The sequence below is a fragment of the Lampris incognitus genome, chromosome 11, assembly GCF_029633865.1.
Source record: "Lampris incognitus isolate fLamInc1 chromosome 11, fLamInc1.hap2, whole genome shotgun sequence".
Classification (NCBI taxonomy): Eukaryota; Metazoa; Chordata; class Actinopteri; order Lampriformes; family Lampridae; genus Lampris; species Lampris incognitus.
The window spans coordinates 10,381,393-10,400,770 of NC_079221.1; the positions used below are offsets into that span (position 1 = coordinate 10,381,393).

The 19,378-nt window shown below is 48.4% G+C and overlaps 1 protein-coding gene across 2 annotated transcripts in view; it reads right to left on the bottom strand.

The window, feature by feature from the left end:
• Positions 1-2,064: 2,064 nt before the first annotated feature.
• The window catches only part of srpx (sushi-repeat containing protein X-linked), a 34,511-nt gene continuing 17,197 nt past the window's right edge, over positions 2,065-19,378 (bottom strand). For both annotated transcript variants that reach the window (XM_056289966.1, XM_056289965.1), the window contains 7 exons: positions 12,959-13,135; positions 10,419-10,545; positions 9,954-10,075; positions 9,649-9,828; positions 7,996-8,129; positions 5,715-5,836; positions 2,065-2,787 (listed from right to left, as the gene is read on the bottom strand). In XM_056289966.1, coding sequence (XP_056145941.1) covers positions 2,610-2,787; positions 5,715-5,836; positions 7,996-8,129; positions 9,649-9,828; positions 9,954-10,075; positions 10,419-10,545; positions 12,959-13,135 — 1,040 coding nt within the window. In that variant the 3' untranslated portion in view covers positions 2,065-2,609. The remainder of the gene's footprint in view (positions 2,788-5,714; positions 5,837-7,995; positions 8,130-9,648; positions 9,829-9,953; positions 10,076-10,418; positions 10,546-12,958; positions 13,136-19,378) is intronic.

Genomic DNA, 19,378 nt, shown 5'->3' on the forward strand with positions numbered 1-19,378 from the left:
TGAATGAGGAACATTGACAATTTACACCCAAAGCGGATCCTAATGCTTGGAAACCGGCCTCCTGTTCAGATGACCCCTGTCCAAGCACAAGTGGCTGTAACTCATCACTTTTGAATATGTGCAAACTCATGGTGTCCAGAAGGGTAAAGCCTTGTAGTTTGTTTTTATGCACGCTCAATAATCCAGGTAAGAAAATTATAGGATGTTGAACCAGTTCGTCTGGACACAACGTTTACTGAGAGAAATGTTTCATCACTCGTCTAAGTGACCTCTTCAGTCTAAACCCACCCTTATAAACAATACTGTGGCATAACGACCCAAACCAGCGATCAGTTTCATGTTCAAATAGGATGGCACAACACAGAAGAGGGCGGCACAGTGGCCCAGCTGTTGCCTCACAGCAAGAAGGTCCTGGGTTTGAGCCCCGGGGTTGTCCCGGGTCGTCCTCTGTGTGTAGTTTGCATGTTCTCCCTGTGTCTGCGTGGGTTTCCTCCAGGTTCTCCGGTTTCCTCGCACAGTCCAAAGACATGTAGGTCAGGTGAATTGGACTTACTAAATTGTCCCTAGATGTGAATGTGTGTGCCCTGAGATGGACTGGCGACCTGTCCGGGGTGTTTCCCAGCCTTCCGCCCTATGACTGCTGGGATAGGCTCCAGTATCCTTCGACCCTAATTAGGATAAGCGGCTTGGAAACTGGATGGATGGGTGGCACAACACAGCAGAGCTAACACGTCAGGCCAGGACACCACAGTCTCCACCCATCCTCAGGCCAGTGGCCACTCTTTCAAGGATGAGGATGTGCACATCCTTGATAGGGAGGAACGCTGGTTTGAACGGGGAGTCAAAGAGGCCATCTATGTGAAGAGGGAACAACCATCCCTGAACCGGGGTGGGGGGGGGGGCTAAGAGTACCTCAGTAACCATTTTACAATGCTGTGATTGCAACTATTCCCCAATCCTCTGTGAATAGTACACCGAAACTCTAGTTAATGGTCACGGCGATTTGCACATGAAACCGATGGTTGGTTTCGGTAATTGTGGCACTATTGTGTATCAGGGTGGGGGTACCTGCAGTCAGTTGAGACTGAAGCGGTCACTTAGACGAGTGATGAAACTTTCCTCTCTCAATAAACGAACTGATTCACCTTCCTGTGATTTGTACTGTGTTCAAAGAGTCAGACTTAAGAATGAAATGCAGTTGCAGAAACTCCTAGCACAATGTAAACTGGATTTTACCTTTGCCTAAACAAAACATAATTTTAGTGAAAATAACTTCCTTTCAACCTTTGATTTTCTTACCTGGATTATTGGGCATGCATCAAGACAGCTTCCTATGGCTTTGGCTCTTGAGGGTAGGACTAATGTGTCCAACCAGTTGCATCTTCTAATTTGTTCACGTAGCGCCAGAATATAAGTGTTTTATATTGTTTTTACTATGGATAGTCACAGGCTGCTCTCCAAAATAACCCCTTTGGGCCAGACAGTGTTACGGGCCTTTCGGGATGTGCAGGACGGCGTAATTTATGTACCTTTCCTTCCCTGCAAATGGGTTTTCTGTACATTCTGTCTGTGCGGCAGGGTCGGAGCTTCCGCTCCGAACACCCCGGACGAGCAAATTACTTCTCGATATACACTAATAGTAGTAAAATAAACGGAAATTACTGTACAGTATCCTGAAGAGGTGTTGTGCAGTGCCCGAAGAAACACAACCGAAGATTAACCCCGCATGTACTATCTCTTCTGTGTGTCCGCAAATACGAGTCTGCCGTCATTAGCGTCCAGTTGACTGTAATCAAACGTATTTTGTCGCAAAGGTGTTACAGGAATATTTTGAAATAAACAATGCACATCTTTTAATACACCGCTGTGTTTTGTGTGTTTTCTACATAGCTCAAGATATGTCAAATGACTTGGCAATCAAGAGGTTTTCATTGCGAGAATCTGGCTAAAATAATTTCCACAAAACGTCGGGCAGGCTCGCCACGACACTCGTGCACCAAAAGATGACATCACATCCTGTTTGGTAGTCTGGAGAGACTCATTTACTCAGTGTCATATAAATTCAGCACACACAATATGCCAGCATCACCATCTGGCGCTGAGCGTACACATTTACTCCGGAGAAATGTCTAAATGCATCACTGTGAGGAAAAGGAGACATAAATATTAGGCAGCAGAAGAGAATTCCAGTTTCACAAAACGAGGAAAGGTCTCTAGACAAAATAGTAAAACAAGGTTCCGCTTTGAAAATAATAATAAAAAGGACAACGACAACAAAAGAATCAATATGATTGTGATGTATGACCCATTCGTCTGTGTGGTAATCTGTGGATTCCATAAATCTCTCGTCTCATAGAGCGGTACTGTGACTGACATCCATTGCATCGTGGTAGACACACACACACACACACACACACACTTCATAGTACAAGACTGGAGGTTGCAGTAGACTGAGTTGATGAATCCGAGTGGCTGAAACGAGAGATTTAGGGTGGTGCTGTTGGCGGTGGATGAGTAGGAGCGGCTCACGAGGTGGACTTGACACAAGATTAGCGACGGCGGGTGGAGGCGTGATCGCAGACCCGGGGAGGTGGGGGGCTTGTTAACGACTAACAGGTCTGCCCTGCTTCCTGCTGTAACACCATCTCGTCCTTGCGGAGGGGGAACGTGTCGACGGTGGTGAAGAGTTCGGCGGAGGTTATGGGGAACGTGTAGCGTTGCTTATCCGTGCCCTGCTTGTCTATTAGCACCATGCCGAAGGACCTCTGCGGGATCTGGAGCAGCAACCTGCGTAACACACAAGGGTTCAGAATACAGGCGGGAAAGGGAGTGCCACATCCGTGTTTACTTATGATGACGTGTGTATTTGCATGGGTGCCTTGCTCGCTTTGTGGTCCCGCCATTGCACGACCCCTCTGGTGGTTGGGGAGGCCAAATATTATTGGCTGCTTGGAGTTTGCAACACATTTTTTGTACCTTTCATTTGGAGGTTAACTGTACCAAACCCTTCTGTAATTCCTAAACATAACCATTTCACCCCCCCCCTTACCCCCCCAATTGTAACCGGCCAATTACCCCACTCTTCCGAGCCGTCCCGGTCACTGCTCCACCCCCTCTGCCGATCCGGGGAGGGCTGCAGACTACCACATGCCTCCTCCCATACATGTGGAGTCGCCAGCCGCTTCTTTTCCCCTGACAGTGAGGAGTTTCACCAGGGGGACGTAGTGTGTGGGAGGATCACGCTATTCCCCCCAAACAGGCACCTCAACCGACCGGAGGAGGCGCTAGTGCGGCGACCAGGACACACACCCACATCCGGCTTCCCACCCGCAGACACGGCCAATTGTGTCTGTAGGGACGCCCGACCAAGCCGGAGGTAACACGGGGATTTGAACCGGCGATCCCCGTGTTGGTAGGCAACGGAATAGACCGCTACGCTGGCCAGACAAACATAACCATTTCTAATCTTATACAGTAACTTACTCCGGCGCCGGTGTTGGGGGTGAGCCAGACCGGGTTGTGCCCACTCATTTGAACTCCTTGGCCGCTGACGGTGGCCCCACCCTCACATAACCTGTTTGTCAGTGAGGTCATTTTTGACCTGTCACAGCGTCGCATCACTTGACTCAAGATTTGAATTAAGCTGGTGGGTGGAGTTAGCTAACAGTGTAGGAACGGGGGAAGGCTAGACCGCCACTTCACCGAACAGTTCGCAATCTGTAGCCCGTTAACAAAACGGACATCAAAATTTGGTTAAAAAAAAAAGCCTTTCTCAACCAGCACACCAGCATCCTCACTCTCTACGCCACCAGTGCTGCCACCAGCCTGTGGTCTGCTTGTATTGATGTGGTGTGTGGAGAAACGGACCGGCGCCGGGCTCTCGGAATCACTCGTCTCAGTCTATCCAGGAAGTGACACGGTTTAGGACGCTGACAAAGTGAAACCCCAATTGGAGTTGACCAGCACCAAACTTGAGCATGCTGAATATGCCGTCACCGGACAGTTTCTCCACACACACACATGGAAGGGTCTTCCCCGCCCTCAGCTGATGGGAAATGGACTCTGAAAACTCTTCTCACCGCCTGCCACAAGACCCTGGAGGCAATGCCAAGGGTCCTAATAGCGCTTAAGCCTGCGTTAACATGCCGGGTGTATGCTTCACCCGCGCAAAGCTCACCTGATTCAAAAAGGATCTGACCAAGAAATGCAATGGGGCCACTTGCTGAGGAGATTCGATTCTGCAGGCAAACGCCGTCTCCGGCTTATTTAGGCTCAAGGAGCGACACAGAGGGTGGGTGAGTGGACTATTGTCATATTTATATTTATAACTGCTGCAGGTTGCTGTTTTTGGTGACATTGTTTATTTTCATTCATTTTCGATACCAACTTTTCCTGTTCAGGGTCAAAAAGTGCGGCAGTGCACATGCAGTGGTGCTGTTGTTGCCGTTCTGCAGTTGCCACGGTGATTCTTTTTTTTTGTGCCTCCTCACGAAATCAAACGTCCGTCCTATTGCGTTACTCTGGCGCCGGGTCTGACTTGACCATCTCTGGACTGCCACGTGTTTCCTCCCATACACGTGGAGTCGCTGACCACTTCCTTTGCCCCTTCAGGTGGCTCATGCTATATTCCCTGAGCGACCAGTAGCTGTACTGGCGCCACATCACCTATAGGAGTCGCTAGTTGCAATGGCGGGACACATTACACCTGCTAGCGCCCCACCCAGCAACACTGCTAATAGAGCTGAAATGTCGGCTTCCGAACGTTAAACTGCCGTTAGGAATTTGATTATTAGCCGTACTGTAGTAGCTGTACAAAGTAGACTGTATGAGATCGTGAAACGATGGGCCATTCTCCACTAGAAACCACAAATCAGTATGATTTCAGTTTCATTTCTAAGAAATTGTGTTTAATTCCTGAGGCAAGTTCCACCAGTTGGTGGAACTGATTGCAATCAGCATCTCTGGTTGCAATCAGAGATGCTGCTGTTACCGTGGAGATGTAAACCATCCAGAACGTCAGCTTAGCAACCTGCTCCATCACGGTTTCTCTATCAAACGTGTGTTTTGAGCGGAAGACAAATCACATAAAACTACAATACATGCAAAAAAATCATTAAAGTGGAAATGTGCGGGACTGCAAAATTTGGTGGAACGTGACGGAAAAAGGGATTCAGTGACGCTCAACAGTCTCTGTGGGATGAGTTTTTCATTTCCTTTAAAAAGACACCATCTCGTACCTTTGTCTTTTTTTCTGTTTTTCAGATCATTTTTACTCGGGATTCGTTGTTATAAGCTGCAGGGACGGGCAACATGATCCAGAAAGGGCCGGTGTGGGTGCAGGTCTTCGTTCCAACTAACAAGTTACACACCTGATTCTATTAGTCAACCAACAGTCTTTGCTAAGGACCTTGATTTGTAGACTCTGGTGTGCAACTGCTGGGTTGGAACAAAGACCTGCACCCACACCGGCCCTTTCTGGATCATGTTGCCCAATCACTTCGTAGCGTGTTGGATCCGTTAAGGGAACTCCTCATACGGGGATTATATGAAACATTTTTTCAGCAACCCGGGGTTACTGAAAAAAGTCAGCCGTCACATTTCAGCTCTATGGCACTTCCTGCACCGCCCAGCCGAGCGGGAGGCAACACCAGGATTGGAACTGTGTGTTCATTTGTTTTGAGTGTCTGTGTGTGTTTGTGTGAATAAGTGAATACTTGAGTTGAATGGCGAGTCCAGGAGGAAGGAGCCTGTGTCGGATGCGTCCAATTTGTGCTGGGTACGTCCCAACCAGCTCTATTACTGTCATATGCCTCAGGTCCAGACCACATTGGGCATGCTGGGGGGGGGGGGGTAGGAGGGAGGGAGAGAGAGACAGACAGACAGACACAAAGAGAGAGAGAGGTTAGTGGTGGAGTTGAGACTGAGACATTTTGAGAAGGAAAGACGGGAAATGGTCACACAAAGATAGAGGACACCACTGGCAAACCTCCTGTCCCAATATGTGGCAGTGAATGAGCAAAACACACGCGCGCACACACACACACACATACATACATACACACACACACAGAAAAACAACTATACATACATACATACATACACACACATGCATACATACATACATACATACACACACATATATATTTATATATATATATACATTCCTACATACACACACACACATACATGCATACATACATACATTCATACACACATACATACATACACACACACATACATACATTCATAAATTCATACATACATTCATACACAAATACACACACATACACACACACACACATGCATACATACATACACATACACACATGCATACACACATACATACATATACACATACATACATACATACACACATATTCATACACACATACATTCATACATACACACATACAGACACACACATACATACATACATACATACACAAATACACACACACACACACACATACATACACACACACACACACACACACATACACACACACACACACACAGCAGGACTGGAATAGAAAACAATGTGTTACCTGAATACGATGTGTCATGTCAATCTAATATCACTCATCTATTGTAATATGACTGTGGTTACTATTCTTATTTTTATTAATATTTTAATTTCACCAGATTGATGAGTTTCATCTTTGTTTTGTACTCATTGTTAACATTCATGGCGACGGTGCTTTGGCAATACAAATGTATTGTTGTTGTCATGCCAGGGAAGTGAAGTGAGAGACAAATGAAGACACAACCACGTCCGCTTTACCGCTTGATGGCCAAAGTTTGTTGTTTGACATCTTTTTTTCAGTTTCCCCCCAGGACAGACAGAAGTGTGAGCAGCCCATACCGATGGGGATTTATAAGCTTATTAGAGCAGGCTGGCAGCGGACATCAGCAGCCATTAAGATGGACGGCCTGGACGGCTGCTGCTAATCTCACAGCAGAACCCATTTCCAGGTCCACCTTCATTAGTTTGGCCCGCTGACTGCAGTTCAAGGTTGGTCTGCCCCGCAGAGTGAAACCACAGACCTTTCCAAAGGTCAAGCTTCTCCGAGTCGGCTCCAATTTAATGATTTGTGACGGGCCAGGAAACAGCGAACCCACAACAGCCGGGCCAGACTTGTCAACCTTGTTGTTTATTCATTTCATTCATTCTTTTGTTTCCTTTTCATCAGGGAGCTTTGTTTCATCTCTCTCTCTCTCTCTCTCTAACCTCTCTCTCTCTCTCTCTCTCTCTCTCTCTATCTACCTCTCTCTCTAACCTCTCTCACCTGGCTCACTCTATCTACCTCTCTCTCTCTCTCTCTCTCTCTCTCTCTACCTCTCTCTCTCTCTCTCTCTCTCTCTCTAACCTCTCACCTGGCTCACTCTCTCTCTATCTACCTCTCTCTCTCTCTCTCTAACCTCTCACCTGGCTCACTCTCTCTCTATCTACCTCTCTCTCTCTCTCTCTCTCTCTCTCTCTCTCTAACCTCTCTCACCTGGCTCACTCTCTCTCTCTCTCTATCTACCTCTCTCTCTCTAACCTCTCTATCTATCTCTCACTCACCTCGATCTCTCTCTCACCTTGCTCTCTCTCACCTCACTCTCTCCTACCTTTCTCTCTCACCTCAATCTCTCTCACCTCGCTTTCTCACCCCGCTCACTCTCTCACTTCGCTCTCTCTCTATCTTCTCTCTCTCACCTCGCTCTTTCTCACTCTCTCTCACTTCCCTCTCTCTCTCTCACCTTGCTCTCTTCGCCCATCTTTCTCTCTACCTCTTGCTCTTTCTTTCTTTATTTCTCTCTCTCATCTCTCTCTTTTCACTCTCTTTCTCTTTCCCAGTGGGCAAAGGTTAATACCAAGCACCCACACACACACACACAGTGCAATACCTTCTTACAAGCAGCAATTGAAAGGATAGACAAACTGTAAAGGATTTCAATTTACTTTCTATTTATTTTCTTTAACGGCCCACCTCCCACCTCTCTGTGTCTCACCTGTAGGTTGGTCATCTGGAAGCGGTAGTTGTGATTGGCGGCGGTGGGGGCGGAGATGACCAAGAGCCGTCGTTTCTCATAGAACTGGTCCAGCAACGCCGCGGCCGTGCGCACGCCCACGTTAATGTTCATGGCTGCAGCACAACACATGATGTAAAACACACATTATGGGACAGCAACAGTGCACTAAGTGTTGTGAACACATCTGATACCCGAGGAACATCCTGCCCCGCTGAGCAAGAATGATTTCATTCAGGTATCCGGGTGGTGTAGCGGTCTATTTCATTGCCTGCCAACACGAGGATCGCCGGTTCGAATCCCTGTGTCCTCCGGCTTGGTCAGGCGTCCCTACAGACACAATTGGCCATGTCTGCAGGTGGGAAGCCGGATGTGGGTATGTGTCCTAGTCGCTGCACTAGCGCCTCCTCTGGTCAGTTGGGGCGCCTGTTCGGGGGGGGGGGCTGGGGGGAATAGTGTGATCCTCCCATGCGCTACATCCCCCTGGTGAAACTCCTCACTGTCAGGTGAAAAGAAGCGGCTGGTGACTCCACATGTATCGGGGGAGGCATGTGGTAGTCTGCAGCCCTCCCTGGAGCAGCGGGGTGGAGTGAGGGGGCAGTGACCGGGACGGCTCGGGAAGAGTGGGGTAATTGGCCAGATACAATTGGGGAGAAAAAGGGGGGAAAAAAGGAATGAATGAATAAATAAATAAATGATTTCATTCTGGGGCCGTTCTCAGGAATCGAACGGTACACCATCATCATCATCATCAATACAGTGCACTCTGCAACAAAAAGCAAGCGGGCGGCGGTGGCCGGCTCCCTCAGTAAGTGCTGCGGGTACACTGATATAAGATATAAAGTGCACAACCCAGTCGCTCCCGTCAGACAGCGCAAGTCTTGTGGATGTGGACGGTGCGATGCAGGGGCGTCCAGTATTGATGGGCTGGATGTGTTTAATCGATGCACCGTCGTCTGCAACACAGCAGACAGACCCACACTCGCCTCCGCTCAGCCGCTCCATGGGAACCACTCGAGCATGGGGAAGCAAAGGGTTTACGAGAGTGGAAGTGGGGCAAAATCTGGGTGTGTTTGTGCACCTCTGAGTGTGTGTGTGTGTTTGTGTGTGTGTGTGTGCGCGCGCGTGCATGTGTGTACGTGCAAAGGAGATATTTAGTGTGTGTGTGCACCTCTGAGTGTGTGTGTGCGCGCGCATGTGTGTGTACGTGCAAAGAAGGAGATAGTGTGTGTGTGCACGCGCGTGTGTGCACCTCAGTGTGTGTGTGCACCTCTGAGTGTATGTATGTGTGTGTATGTATGTGTGTTTCCCCTCTGAGTGTGTGTGTGGGTGGGTGTGTGGGTGTGCGCACGCGTGTGTGTGTGTGCAAAGGAGATATTTAGTGTGTGTGTGCACCTCTGAGTGTATGTGTGTGTGTGTGTGTGTGTGTGTTTCTCCTCTTGAGTGTGTGTGTGCACCTCTGAGTGTATGTGTGTGTGCATGTGTGTTTCCCCTCTGTGTGTGTGTGTGTGTGTGTGTGCGCACCTCTGAGTGTGTGTGTGTGTGTGCACGCACCTCTGAGTGTGTGTTTGTGTGTGTGTGCGCACACCTCTGAGTGTGTGTGTGTGTGTGTGTGTGTGTGTGTGTCAGACATACGTGCACAGGTGGCGTCTGTGCCGGACCAGGTGAGTCCGTACTGGCACACCCTGGCAGCGCTGCCCTGGAGCTCGTAGCCACCTGTGCAGGTGAACTCACAGGTGGCGCCGTAGTTGTCTCCTTCGCTGTCGCATTTCATGTAGCCGTTGTCTGGATGGAACAGCGGGCTGCAACGGCGCACTACAAAAAAATAACACAAAATACACACGAGGGGCACATGAGAGCGATGAGACGAAAAATAAAAACAGAAAGGCTACTCCACACGGCACAGGGGGAATATCAAACAGCCTCCCTTGCCCTCTCACCTCTCACTCTGACGGAGAAACGGCAGGATCCTTTGTTCCCAGCACGGTCAAAGACGGTGTAGGACATCTTATGAAGCCCCTCCAGGAAGTCCGATTTGGACGGTTTCCCTTTCAGAATCACACTGCATCCAAGAAAAAAAGAGAAAGAAGTTAAATAAACCCTCCCACACACTGAGCCGCCTGCTCACAGCAGAACAACCGGCCCGGCTGCTTTGGTGATAACAGATAATAACAACCCATCCATTATCCAAACCGCTTAGCCTGCTGTCAGGGTCGCGGGGGTGCTGGAGCCCATCCCAGCAGCCACTGGGCGGCAGGCGGGGCGGCACCCTGGACAGGCCGCCAGGCCGCCAGGCCATCACAGATAATCACAATAATAATAACATCACAACAACAATAACAACAACGATAATGATAAATGCGGGGCAGAAAGAGTGGTGGTAAAGGCGAGAAGGTCCGACTGACTCGGTGAGGATGCCGTCCGCCGTGTCGATGCCCTCTGGTGTGTCCCAAGTCACCCTGGCTGTCAGCTTCCCTGGCTCGGCCCACTTATCCTTCAGACTAGGACACTTGATCACGGGAGCATCCATATCTACAGACAGACCAACAGATAAGAGAGACAGGCAGATGGACAGACAGACAGAGAGACAGACAGATGGACAGATAGAGAGACAGGCAGATGGGCAGATGGACAGACATAGAGACAGACAGATAGAGAGACAGGCAGATGGGCAGATAGAGAGACAGACAGACAGACAGATGGACAAACAGACAGATAGAGAGACAGACACAGACAGACAGATGGACAAACAGACAGACAGATGGACAGATAGAGAGACAGGCAGATGGACAGACAGACAGATAGAGAGACAGACAGACGGACAAGCAGACAGATAGACAGACAGACAGATAGAGAGACAGGCAGATGGGCAGATGGACAGACAGGCAGATAGAGAGACAGACAGACAGATGGACAAACAGACAGACAGACGGACAGATAGAGAGACAGGCAGATAGAGAGACAGACAGATGGACAAACAGACAGGCAAATAGAGAGACAGATGGACAGACAGATAGAGAGACAGACAGACAGACAGAGAGAGAGACAGAAGTAAGAAGCCGATACAAAACGAAGTAATAAAGAAAGAAAAGGTTGGGGGTATGTCTGGGCTTTGGGTGAAAAATAACCATGAAAGAGTTAAAAACTAACCCCCCATATGAGGAGAAGTGAGGCGGAAGCGACCGAGCCGTTATTTGAAACGCGGGTTCAAATCAACGCGTGTTCAAAGACAACACCGTGTTCAGGTGAGCCCGCGTGACAGCTGCGACGTATCGAGATCCACGCGAAGCTGCACGAGCGCCTCCATCCAGGCCGTGCGGCAATTCAGCCACGCGCGCGACCGGATAAATACGGTCCTTATGGCGCGACTTCCCCTGCAGACCGGAGTGAGTTTCATACTCGGCCTGCAGCTTTCTGGGTAAAACAAGTTCTGAGAACATCGCTTACTTTATCAACACTGATGAGAGGCCGCGGTGGTGTAGCGGGCTAAGCGTCGGCTTTGTGTCGACGCAGTTGCCCGCTGGGGACCGGGGTTCGCGCCTCGGTCTCGTCAGATCCGACGATGGCCGGACTCCATGAGGCAGCTGGCAGCGCCCTCTTCGGGAGGGGGGCGGAGTCGGCTTGTGTTCGTCACATGAATGCGTCTGTGTGTGTGTGTGTGTGTGTGTGTGTGGGGTGGGGTGGGGTGGGGTGGGGAGCAGTGGTTCGGCCGGGACGCGATATTATGAACCCTACATAGCCCTCGCCAAAATCCCGTACCCTGTCCCAAATCTCGCGAACGGACGCCGGATTTCCGCTGCGTTGCTAAGGAAACAATCAACTATCAACTCGGTGCGAAGCAAAGCTAACGTTAGCTACCTTCAATTTTGTAATTTTGTATTTTTCGCAATTTTGGACAGCTGGCTGCTTTTGTAATTTTGGACTGCTGGCTGTCAACAACAGAACGGAGGTAAGTAACGTTAGTTGTCTGAACATGAACATATATCTAATAAATAGACTTTCTCACATTTAAGAAAGCTGATCAGTAAGTTGTTACCTGTGTATAAATGTAAAAGTCATATTACTACAATATAGGAGCTCGTTTTGTTTGTAGTCATGATAAGGGGTGAAGTATCCTATGCTCAAACGTGGAGCAAGCAAAGATTGAGTTAAAAACGTTAATGTTGATTGTGGATAACTTAGACAGGTTAAATTGTGGGTGTACAGCGTTTCCTTGATGAGCGCTAACCCCATAACAACATATTTTCGCGTTGCTACGGTGGCGCACACGTGACAAAGCCAGAAACGGGATTTTGGCGAGGCCTATGTAGGGTTCATAATATCGCGGCCGGGACTCCTTCGAGACTGCCGGCCGGAGAGACGCAGTTGGCGAACGCATGCAGTACCGAGCGTGGGAGTTTGAAGTAAAATAGGGATCGATTGGCCACTAAATTGGGAGAAATCAGAAATAAATTCAGAAAAAAAAGCAATGCTGATGAGCAATAAGTGTGTGTGTAGGTTAATCTTGTGAGATTACCAATTTAATTATTACATGGTATATTTCGTGACGGCTCATACCGGGCCAAGCTTGGCGCTGCCCAGCGCTAGTCATGTGACTACTGAAAGTCACGTGACTACTGAAAGTCATGTGACTACTGAAAAGCCCTTCTTAAAGGTCTTAAATCACATCGCTCTGTTTGCCGGCAGGTTTCCCCGCCGCCCGCAGCCCCGGTATTACCCCGTCATGCTAGCTGGGACTCGGACAAAAAGAGGATTTCAGTTTGATCATTTAATGTTCCTGGAGTCTGGGGAGCTGGCAGCGAGACCGCATTCCACCAGCTCTTATAACAAACCGGCAGTTCAAAATACACACGCACGCACACGCACACACTGATATGAACCCGTACAAAAAACAAAAAAAAGCAAGCAAACCGACACGTGAAGCCGAACCGGCATGCAGACGTACCAACACAGGTGCTGTCTCCGGCGCTCCACATCTTGCTGTGTTGGCAGGTGGTGGTCTTCTGGCCTTTCAGGGTGTAGCCCGGAGAACAGAAGTACTCACAGCGAGAGTTGAAGTAGGAGCCGTCCGTACACTTGTAGCCGCCGTTGGCGGGCATGTTCAGCTTCGGACACCGGACCTCTGTCGTGGAGAGAGCACACGGGCCTCAGTGACAGCACGAGGTCTGGACTCGAGTCACGTGTCACATTTTGCGACTTGAGCGTGACTCAAGTCGCAAAATGTGACGACTTCGGACTTGACAAAACTGAAACAGACTTGCAACTTGACATTGACTTTAACGTCGATGACCCCCCCCCCATTTTCTCCCCAATTGTATCCGGCCAATTACCCCGCTCTTCCGAGCCGTCCCGGTCTCTGCTCCGCCCCCTCTGCCGACCCGGGGAGGGCTGCAGACTACCACACGCCTCCTCCGACACATGTGGAGTCGCCAGCCGCTTCTTTTCACCTGACAGTGAGGAGTTTCACCAGGGGGACATAGCGCGTGGGAGGATCACGCTATTCCCCCCAGTCCCCCCCCCCTGAACAGGCGCCTCGACCGACCAGAGGAGGCGCTAGTGCAGCGACCAGGACACATACCCACATCCGGCTTCTCACCCGCAGACACGGCCAATTGTGTCTGTAGGGATATCCGAACAAGCCCGAGGAAACACGGGGATTCGAACCGGCGATCCCCGTGTTGGCAGGCAACGGAGTAGACGCCCTGGACTTGAGCCTTTTGACTTGAAAGACTTGATACCTTCTTCCAGTCTAAAGATAAACATGCTTTTGAGAACTGTGCAGCAAATCAACTCTTCGTTTCCATAACTGCAGATTCACTTTAATTCAATCTGTAATAAATACAAATTTCAAAAAGCGCCCATCATCTTCATCATCTTCATCATCTTCTTCTTTCGGCTTGTCCCCTGTTAATCAGGGGTCACCGCAGCAGATTTTATGGTTTCCATCAGTACCCTGTGAGGGCACAGCACCAATGGCGGCGGTTGTTAACCCGGGTGTCAGCAGATCCGGTATGGTTCAATCCGCATAATGATTTGGCAACAGCTGATGCCACAGCGCCCCCTATGGACGGGGCACAGGTAATGCGTTGGATGCCATCCCAGTATACACGGCCTTGCGCCCATGCCTGTCGCCAGTGCAGTCAAAAAGCATCCATGACTTGGGTAAATTTGGTATATTATCCACCACTCTCGTTCAAGTTTTGAAATGGCGTTAAATTTGATGCAGAGCACATTATTACTTGTTTAGGACTTGAAACTCGAAGTTCAGGACTTGGGACTTGCCAAATTTGGCTTGGGACTAGTCAGTTTTGACTTGGGATTTGAGTGCCAAGACTCGAGACTTAACTTGTGACTTGGAAAACAACATTTTGGTCCCACCCGACAGCCTGAATGGTTAAAACTCGGGTTCAACCATGTTTTGTCGTTCGGAGGCGGGGAAGACGCCGACGCAACACTGGACAGACTGATGAATACTGAACGGGTCTCTGGGACTTGGTAGTTAGCAGCTGATAGTGGTCTGAAGCCCGTTTGTGATGTGTCCTGTTTTCTCTTGGACAAAACCCCACCCTCCCATAGACAGACGGCTTACCGCAGGGGCAAAGTGGGCACCTGCCCGGGGCCCTGGAGCCAACAGGGGCCCATGGCCTTAAGATTTATTTATTATGTGTAAAGTATTTTTGTTTTTAAAATATTGGCGTGAATATGATTTTGAAAAAGTATAATGTGTGAAATTGTTTGAAGGTTTTATAGATTAGCCAACTAAATCACGTGATGTGGTCATGACTAGGCTATAGGTCAAATGTCAGTTCACGGTCATCTTGGTCAACACGGAGAAACTCGTGCTTACCGGGTCGGCAAAGCGTAAACTCAACAAAAAAAAGAAAAAGAAGCTAACGATGCCGCTTTGGCACAACAAATACCCTCTGATGAACAAAGCGCACACGTTTTCCTCTGCCTACCCCGCCGCTGTGGACAGAGGTCTTGCCGATGAACTGATGCACTTCAGATCTTTCATTAGACCTGACAGACTGAACAGGCCTCCATGGAAACTTCTGAAAATGCTGCTCGATTGTGGATTACGGCCAACATTTCCCAACTTATTCGTTACATTCAGACTGTGTCTGTCGCGTCCTGTCAGCAACTGCCAGGGAGGACGGTCCTTCTCGCATGAGTCCAGGATTAAAAATGAACTGAGGACGAGGATGACACAGAGACGACTGAACACGCCGCCTGTCACTCATGGCCACTGAATCGGGACTCGTGCGGGAGTTGGACTTGATGACTTGAGCAATGACCTCTCTTCAAAGAAGGCCAGAAGAAAGCCGGTGGTTTAGGTAGGATATTTTTCACTGTGGTTTTATCTAAATTAAGGTGTGTGTGTGTGTGTGGGCGGCACGGTGGCGCAGTGGTTAGGGCGGTCACCTCACAGCAAGACGGCCGGGGTAGTCCAACCTTGGGGGGGGGGGTCGGTCGGTCGTCCCAGGCCGTCCTCTGTGTGGAGTTTACATGCTGTCCCTGTGGCTGCGTGGGTTTCCTCCGGGTGCTCTGGTTTCCTCCCACAGTCCCGAGACATGTAGGTCAGGTGAATCGGCCATACTAAATTGTCCCTAGGTATGAATGCGTGTGTGTGTGTGTGTGTGTGTGTGTGGGCCCTGTGCGATGGCCTGGCGGCCTGTCCAGGGCGTCTCCCCACCTGCTGCCCAATGACTAATGGGATAAACTCCAGCATCCCCGCGACCCTGAAAGCTGGATAAGCGGTTCGGATAATGGACGGATGGATAAGGTGTGTGTTTGACTCCTAAAGATGTATATATACTGTGCGGTACATGGCATTTATAGAAGTTCAAGTTCAACTTTGTCCTGTGTGGAATACAACAAAATTCATGTGCTCTGGTTTTCTCTGCCTTAACACAAAGGACACAAGGGACACACAATCCCCCCCCAAAAAAATATACAGTACAGGATAACACAGCAATGTGAGGTACATATGGGTACGTCAGCTGTTCAGCAACCTGACTGTCTGCGGAAAGAGACCATTACTGAGATGGGGGGTGTGTGATTTGATGCTCCAGTAATGTTTTTTTAGATGGAAGGAGCGAGAACAGAACATGGGCGGGGTGGCTGGTGTCCTTAGTGATGTTTTGGGCTTTCCTTTTGCAGCGAGTGGTATAAACATTATGAAGTTGTGGTAGTTCCATGCCAATGATTTTTACTGCTGTCTTTACAGTCCTTTGAAGCAGTCTGCAGTCCTGAGCAGTGAGGCTGCCAAACCACACTGTGATACAGCCTGTCACGACACTCTCCACGGTACTGCCATAAACGTTCATAAGAGTTTTGGTACTCATACCAAAACTACTGCGATGCCTCAGAAAATACAGTCTCTGCTGTGCTCTCTGCAGGATGCAACTGCTGTTGAGAGGTGTCTGTGATGTGTAGACCAAAACCTCTAAAACTGTCCACAGATGACCCATTGGTGGCAACAGGAATGTGATTTTCTCTGATCTTTCTAAAGTCAACAATGATTTCTTTTGTCTTATTGACACTTAGAGAGCACTTTCTTTAGGCCCCACCTCCTGTTATTTAAAAAAAGCGTACTCTGATCCATCCTGCTGTACTGTCCCCCCAGTTTCTATATTATGCTGATTATCGCCAACAAAAACACACTTACCAGGCTCACACATACTGCCTCCAAGATCATCCACTCCCTTATACCCCACCTCTCAGACATGAACGACAGCGCCATCACACGCCTTGCACTCACAGTAGTGAATGACACCGATCACCCCCTTAATCTATATTCCACACTACTGCCGTCAGGCTGCAGATACAGGACTCTGAAATGGAGAAGAGCTCATCTTGGCAGAAGATTTGTCTCTTCTGCCATAGCAGCACTAAACAACCTACCTCACTGACCTAGCATAGAGCCAGATTTATCTGTGAGTGTGAGTGAATGTTGTGTTTATGAATGTTATGTGTTTATGTATCTGTATGTTGCGGTAAGGTTATCTGTATGTTTCTGTGCATGTACTGACTGTGAAAAATTTCCTGTAGGGACAATAAAGACTATATATATATATATATATATCATGGCACCATATGGCTAAATCTTCCACTTCCCTCCTATAGGCCCTCTCATCACTGTTGCTTATTAGTCCAAGCACTGCAGTGTCCTCTGCAGATTTAATGATACTGTTGTTGTCATATTAAGCAACGCAGTCGTGTGCAAACAGACTACAACAGGGGACTGAGACAGCTGCCCTGAGGCACACCTGTTCTAAGAACTAATGTAGACGACTACGTTTTACCTATTCTCAGCCTGGGGCCTGGCTGTCAGGAAATCAAATGGCCAATTACAGATAGTGTTGCCCAGACCAAGACCTCTAAGTTTCAACACTACCAATTGGTCCAATTGTATTAAAAGCAGAAGTGTAATCAATAAACAACATTCTGACATAGGTATATTTATTTTCAAGGTTCACTGAACCAGTATGCAGAGCAAGTGAGATAGCATCATCTACAGATCTGTTGGAACAGTAGGCAAACTGTCATGGGTCAAGGGTCTTTTCCAAGTGCTTCATAATAACAGAGGTCAAAGCAACAGGTTGATAATCATTAAGGCAAAAGACACGTGTTTCCTTAGTTACAGGCACAATGGTGGTTCTCTTAAAACACAGTGGAACCACACACAATGACAGGGACAGGTTAAAAATGTCAGTAAAAACCTGAGATAGCTGAGTGTAACATACCTTGAGGATACGGGAAGGAATGCCGTCTGGGTCAAGAGCTTTACGACCCTTAACCCTTTTAAAAGTTTTATTCACATCAGTCTCTGTCACCTGTAGAATGACTTCATCGGGTGGGCACTGAGCTGATGTCACTGGGTCCAAGTTGTGAGCCTCAAAGTTGGCATGAAAGTTGTTGAGCTCATCCAGGAGAGAGGCAGAGACACACTGGGTTTAGATTTATAGTCTGTAATCTCCAGCAGCCCCCTCCACATGTGCCGCGAGTCACAGCTACTGCAGTCATTTTCCAGTTTGTCCCTATATTGTCTTTTATGAGCTTTGATGGCTCTCCTTAAATCATACCTGGATTTGTTTGCAGCATTCATTGTCACCCAATTTAAAATCAGAGGTACACTCCCTCTACTTCAGGTGAATGTCACTGTTAATCTAGGGCTTCTGGTTGGGGTGAGAGCGAATAGTATGTACTGAAATACAGTTATTCACACAGAATGCTGGGCATCCTGCGCATCATATTCTTCATAAATGTTATAAGTCCATTATAATTCTGTTATCTTCTTTCAATGTTGTATTGTGTAAATTGTGTAAACAACATCCATTGCATGTTGTCCGTCTTGGGAGAGAGATCCCTCCTCTGTTGCTCTCCCTGAGATTTCTTCCTATTTTTCTCCCTGTTAAAGGTTTTTTTTTTAGGGAGTTGTTCCTTATCCGATGATGTTGCTGTTAAGCCCACTGAGGCAAATTTGTAATTTGTGATACTGGGCTATACAAATAAAATTGACTTGACTTGACAGAATCTAACATAGCCAGTGGCCAATTCAGCATACTCATCCAAACTTGAGGCTGAATCCTTACAGACTGACCAGTTTTTTGATTCAAAACATCCCTCAAGTTTGGATTCGTGTTCTGTAGTCTAGCACTGTTCTGCCCTCACAGTGGGCTGCATACACATCACTTTCTGCTTGTAGGCAGGAAGCAAGAGCACTGACAGATGGTCAGATTTCCCAAAGTGAGGTCATGGGATAGATCTGTAAGCTGCCTTGACCATGGAGTAACAGTGGTCGAGAGTCTTATTGCCTCTGGTTGGGCAGTTGATATGCTGGTAAAATTTTGGGAGCACAGATTTCAGGTTAACAGTGGTTTAAGTCCCCCTCCACAATTGAAATGGCCTCAGGGGGTGCAGGTTCTCCTGCCTGCTAATGATGCCGTACGTTTCATTCAGCACCACTGTGGCAGTAGCTTGCAGCGGTATGTAGACAACAGTTAACAACACACAGGGGACTTCCCTTGGGCGATAGCATGGTCTGCACCTTGTTAGTTGTTCCGACATTAGTGAACAGGGCTGAGAGACTATTTCCACGTCAGTGCACCAGGAATTGTTAATAAAGAAGCATAAACCACCTCCCTTTACCTTGCCAGTACTCGTCATGGAATGGTCCATGCGGGGGCAGAAAAACCCTCTGGTTGTATAGCCCTATCAGGGGTATTAGGGCCCAGCCAAGTGTCTGTAAAGCAGAACACACAACAGTCCTTCATGTCCCTTTGAGAGCTTATTTGACAATGAAGTTCGTCAAGCTTGTTGTCAGGGGACTGGATGTTAGACAGCAGTATACTGGGAATCGGGT